The 6,000-nt window shown below is 44.5% G+C and overlaps 1 protein-coding gene across 1 annotated transcript in view; it reads left to right on the plus strand.

Moving 5' to 3' along the window:
- ABCA13 (ATP binding cassette subfamily A member 13) overlaps positions 1-6,000 on the plus strand; it is a 369,975-nt gene that overhangs the window by 75,990 nt on the left and 287,985 nt on the right. Inside the window, 1 exon segment of the mRNA XM_040644577.1 lies at positions 1,286-3,094. Coding sequence (XP_040500511.1) covers positions 1,286-3,094 — 1,809 coding nt within the window.

Here is a 6,000-nt window from a genome sequence, read left to right on the forward strand (position 1 = left end):
ACACCGGAAACAGCCCTTTCGTACCTATCACCTTTGGATGATCTTTGAGGTGAATTTTGTCTTAATGGACATTTTATTAAAATATCAAAGTGAAATAATTTTGGCAATTGTCATCAAAGTAGTAAACACGTATAGAAACCTAGCCCCTGGCGATTAATCCTTTATGCTTTCTTACGTTGTTGGGTTATGAAGACAGTTATGAAGTTCTACTTTATGTGGGACTTAAGCATTAGTTTTATATATGTATGTGCATATACTTAGTCATTATTTGAATTGATGAATTGATGTCTCATCACCAGTGAGGCGTTTAAATATTTTCATTCCAATTAATCTAAAATTTTAAAACTGATAGTCACCCTATGTTTCTTTTCATATACCTTTTTTTTTTTCATTCTGTTTGAAGCTTGCCAGTGAAAAGGCTGGAGGGATATTCCAGTTCATTTGTGATGTTTGTATCAGTCAGGGCTCAGCCACAGAAATAGAACCAGAACAAGGATTTAATTCAAGGAACTAGCTTCTCTGCTTTTAGCCTCTGGCTAAGCAGGTGCAAAGTTGATAGGGCAGGCTGTCTGGAAGGCACGTTTCCACAGGAGACAGTTGGGGGTGGGGGGTGACTGGGAGAAGAGCAGTTGCTGTTTGGGGTGGCTAGGTCAGGGAAGTTCTAAGCCCACCCTGAAGGCCCTCCAACTGATGAGGCCAGGCCCACCCAGGACAATATCCTGTCTTCCTAAGTCCGAGTTTACTCATCAGGGGCTTTAATCACACCTGCAGAATTGCTTCCCAGCAGCACCTGAGTTAGTGTTTATGCTGCAGAGTGGCTGCTGACTTCCTTTCATCCTCCACTCTCCTGAGGGAACCCACCTTGTTGCTCACCGAGACTAACAGCTTATGGGAATGGGCTGTCACTCAGCCTAGCCTCGCTGACACATCGCAGAGCCATCACCTGTCTGAGCGATTTGCTAGGACTTTGAACATTCAGCAAAATGTTACCTCTTGCAGCAAGAAGCAATTTATATTGATTTTACCTTCCCGTCTTTTCTAAAACCAAAAGTATGTGGCTTTGGAAGTAGCTAGGTTTGAGGGACCGTAATGGGATCATCTGTGAAATTCCTCCATCCTTTTCATTATTTGGCACCAAAATATTGATTTTCATCTGGAATGTGTGTTAGCGTGCCATCTTGTACTCAGCATGATTCCCCCATGATGCTATTATGAAACAAAAGTATGACTCTAGGTTTTGATCTTTCCACTGCCAAACATGAAATTTAAAAATATTTATTTACAGTTTTGTCCCAAAGGATAAAATTCTAGAAATTCTGACACTGGATCAATTTCTTACCACCTCAAAAGAAGACAGACTGATGAGCATTTTCTCAGGTTTAAAGGAGACCCTAAATCATCTAATCAAAAGCTCATTTATTTTAGACAATGGAAAATTTTATTTTGATCATCATCGAGGACTGAAGTTCATGAGAGATTTCTTTAATGCTCTTCTAAGGGAAACCCCAGGGAAAAATAAGACCGAAAATAATTCGGAGTTTCTCGTGGTTGTGAGTCAGTTGCTCTCCCACACGAACAGCTCTGAGGATCTCCTCCAACTCAGTCACAATCTTAGGTCAGCTCTCCTGCTTGTGAGAGAAAGTTCTACAGAGCTAGCACGTCTCATAGACGTTCTTGTGAACTCTCCTCACAAGGGTTTCCGTGACTTGTATCCTATACTCCGGGAAGTTATACTTTCCAATCTAACTGATTTGCTTTCCTTTATAAATAATTCATTCCCTCTAAGAAACAGGGCAACACTAGACATTACCAAGAGATTGCTTGGTGTTATCTCAAAAGCTGGTGGAGAAAGTGGTGCCCCAAGGCCCCTCTTGGAAATGTCTGATACCCTGACCATGCTGGTGAGGGACATCGCTGAGATGAGAGACCTTTGTACCTCGGTGACCTCTGCTGTGGAGCTTGTGGGGCTAGCCACGAAAGTTGCCAGGAAGATGGCCACCATATTTGAAACTCATCCCATCTCCAATACCAATGACACTATGAAATTCTTTGACAGTCTCTATTCCGTTTTGCGACAAAGTGTTCGAAATGTTGTGAGTGAAATGAGTACTTTGAAGAACGTAGACCATTTCATACCTGAAAATATAAGTGACTTGTTGACATCATTTCTTGACTTGGCTTTTGGGATGATTGGGGTCAAACCTAGTATTTCACAAGATTCTGATATTGTCAACGTGTCCTCAAGCACATTCTCATACGTAAACCAGTCCAAGGACTTTTCTGATATTTTGAAAGAAATTGCTGAATTTTTAACCTCTGTGAAGGGCAGTTTGGGACCCATGGAGCAGCTTGTGGTAGCTTTTAATAACGGGACTCAAATATTTGCTATGGATTCTGTCAACGTATGGGAAGAAATTTTGGATTGCTTAGTTCCTATAAATAATATCATCAACCAGATAGACTTCCTACACCCTAATCTTCCCATTCAAAGTTACCCTCAAGATATAATGTGGGAAAGAACCCAGGGAGTGATCCCGTTTGGGGATGAAATGCTATCACAAGACGGAATGCAAACTGGCACTTACTTGAGAACGCTGATTGATCTCACCTTGGAAGCTATTTGGAATGACTTGGAAAAGGATGACTGGAATGTCTTTAATCTGTTGCTGACATTGGCTCAGCATCCAGATAACCTTTCGAAAGCCACAGAAACAGCTGGGGAGGTCTCCGGTGGAAGAGGTGATCTGAGTGGAGCTTTGTTCTCCAATATCTCTCTGGTTCAGAACGTAACTCATCAACAGCTTGGAGAAGCAGTCCAGATCGTGTTAAGGAGAATGGCTCTCTTGAGGAAGGAACTTCCCCTAAATGATTCTCAGTGGGTAAATTCCACAAGAACTTTGTTCCAGCCCATTTTTGAGAGTTTTATTAATGCAGCCACTGGAAAGACGGTCACATTGGGAAAAGAAGAGAGGACCAAAAAGGTGATGGCTGATTTTCCTTATATCCTTGAACCATTATCAAGTTTCGAGCAATTCTTGAAGGGATTCACCGCATTGATGGAGCATTGGCAAGAGGTCCCATTGATGGATCAAAGGTAATGAAACACCTGATTCACTTCCTTTTTACCCCCTTGCAGTAACTGCAGAACAGGACTCTGCAGGAATGGCCTGGAACCAGGTTAAGTATGATTCTCGACTTCCCCTTGATTGCACGCTGGAGTTCGTTTCAATATGCAGTGACTTGAGTCCATTGTCTTCATGACTTGACTCGTAATTTGACATTCAAATATGTTCTGGATTTATCCAACAGTGTTTGACAGTACATTATTTCATTTTCAAAAGTAAAAACTTATTTTATTCACTTGTCCGGACACACACACATTTTCTATTCGTATACTCTGGCTGCCACTGATCGTACTGTTTGATAGGCAAATAATATAAGGCTATGTATTCCATGCAGAAGACTGTGCTTTCAGTCGTAACCACCACTGGGAAGGGACAGGCAGCTCTTGGCTGCTTTTCTCTTTAAAGATTTTATGCAATCTCTGCACCCAACATGGGACTCAAACTTACAACCTGGCTTTTTCCCTCTTTAGGGTCAACTCAGTGCTGTGGTTGATGCACCTCCAAGCGCTGCCCCCATCTCTGAGAGGCAGGTCAGGGGAGCCCTGCTTCGGTCCCGTTACTCATCATGTTCTGGCAGCTTCTACTGCCTCAGGTTGGAGGATTTGTGTCCTGGGTGTGCAGAGGCTCGGAGATGCTGCTTTGTCCCAATCCAGCCTTCCTATGTGTGGCAGTACCATTTGGACGGTGTGTGGCCCTTGCCTGCTCCTACCTTTCTCTTCGTCCCACAGGGAGATTGGAGGTGCCACCAAACCCTCTCTCATCTATCAGAGTGCTTGACCTGTTTTCTGCCGGTTCTGCTGCCATAAGGCTGCAACTTGAACCCAGCCATCTTTTATAACTTGGCAGGATTTCCTTGGCTAGTGAGACAAGGAAAGAACTATCAGGAAGAACAACCACTATCTCAAAATTTGCACGCTGGCTTTCAGAGCTTCCTGCTTCATCTCCGCAATGCCCCTGATCCCAGACCACACTATGCCGGACTGTCCGCTCTGCTCTGAGATTCCGTGTGAGCTGGAGGCGGTCCTGGCAATCCCTCTATTCCACTGACTCCAGTTTTCATCTGATGTTTCCGGTTCTCTGGGGAGGGAACGTACACCGTGCCCCAAGACTGGGAACGAATGGGCTGTAGCCTGGCTCTGTGGCCACCACTCTGTCACAAAGGTCACAAGGGTGGGTTCCCAGTGTTCTCCTGCTTAGTGATTACTTGATTTCCTTCTCTTTCTGTTTTCACTCTTCTTATCATTGGTTTCTTCAATGGGGAAGACACAAAATGTGCAAGATAGGTCATCCCATTGGTCATGGGTTTGAGGTCTGCTGGAGCCCTTTGCTCTGCAGTGTGAGCTTGGGGGGCTAGCAGCTCACCTGAGAGTGGGTCCCTAGCCCGCCACACACCTGCCCACTGAGGGCCTGTGGTCTACCAAGATGCCCAGTTGATCCGTGAGCATGCTCTGATTTATGAAACACTGGTCCACACCACATTCCTCATGGTGAGGCTGGGAAGCCAAGATTTGGAGCATTTCAGGGTCTTACCCAGTATGACACGCCTACCGAGCGAGACGGAAAGTAGCCTTCGGTGGCTGTACAGAAAATGAAATCATGATTCTTTTGCTTCCAGGTCCATGATCTTTTAGGCACGACTAAAATGTAATAATTAAACTCCCACAATTTACCCAAATCTGTAATACCAGATGGTGATTAATACATGGCTCTACGCGCTGTCATGTTTAATTTGGCCAGAAATGACAATGATAAATGTTTCTCTTTCTATGGCACTAAAACCAATTCAGGAATAACTATTTCCTGCCCCCCACATATTCTCCAGTTCCACCATATTTTTGTTATACCTAAAAACAAAACCTCTTTATTTTGTTTGTTCCCTAGTTGAGAGCAACCCACTGCCCTTGAATCTGGCTTCCCTAGACGATTTTGTGTTATTTTGCCTAACCTTCAAAAGCATCAAACAACAGCAGACTCTCTTGAATCTGCAATTAGCTGGTGTAACTATGAAGAACCCCTGTTTTTTAAAAAAGAATTATTCATTTATTTCAGAGAGTGCACAGGAGGAAAGGGTGGAGGGGGAGGGAGAGAGAGAATCTCAGGCAGACTCCCCGCTGAGTGCAGAGCCCGATGTGGGGCTCGATCTCATGAACCTGAGATCGTGACCTGAGCTGAAACCAAGAGTTGGACGCTTAACCGACTGAGCCACTCAGGTACCCCCCCCTCCCCAGTTTTTAATCACCTCAAGGAGGCCCACACCCCAGGCACAGGCACAATGATTCAGTAAACTCACGCTCGTCCTACTAAGTATATACACACAGCACCACCACACCGAACCTTCTGTCTTAATCTGTGATAACTGCCTTCTCTAGCGACTGGTTAGAGTCTCACCAATGGAAGAACAGTACTCCATTTGGAGAAAATCCACATTTGCCAGGACGGGTCATGGTCCCCATCCCATTAGGCGTGTTGAAGCAGGGTGGTTCTGTGGCCGTCCGGAGTCAGCCCCCCAAAGCAGGACGGATTTTAAACTTTTGTTTTTTCCCCAGAAAGTTTCATTCTTTGGGGAAAGTGAATTTAAAACAGCATGCTGTAAAAACATAGCACTGCATTTAAACAAGCAAACACACCCTGCTCTGGTTGTCACAGTGTTCTGGAGAATTCTGAGTGTGGCCTTGGCTCAGGCTTGTGAGTCTGTCCCTGCAGCAGGCGTGCGCTCAGGCGTGCTTGACTCAACACGGAGTTTCTAGAAGCCAAGATGCCTGTCGCTCTCTGGGCCTCATCAAGGATATGCCTTTTCAAGGAATTTCGGGAGATTTTCTTGGACAGTTGTACCCTTCATCAGTTGATGTGACCCACAGTATCAAAAAAAAAAAAA

This window comes from Ursus maritimus, unplaced genomic scaffold (assembly GCF_017311325.1).
Source record: "Ursus maritimus isolate PB19 unplaced genomic scaffold, ASM1731132v1 scaffold_3, whole genome shotgun sequence".
Lineage (NCBI taxonomy): Eukaryota > Metazoa > Chordata > Mammalia > Carnivora > Ursidae > Ursus > Ursus maritimus.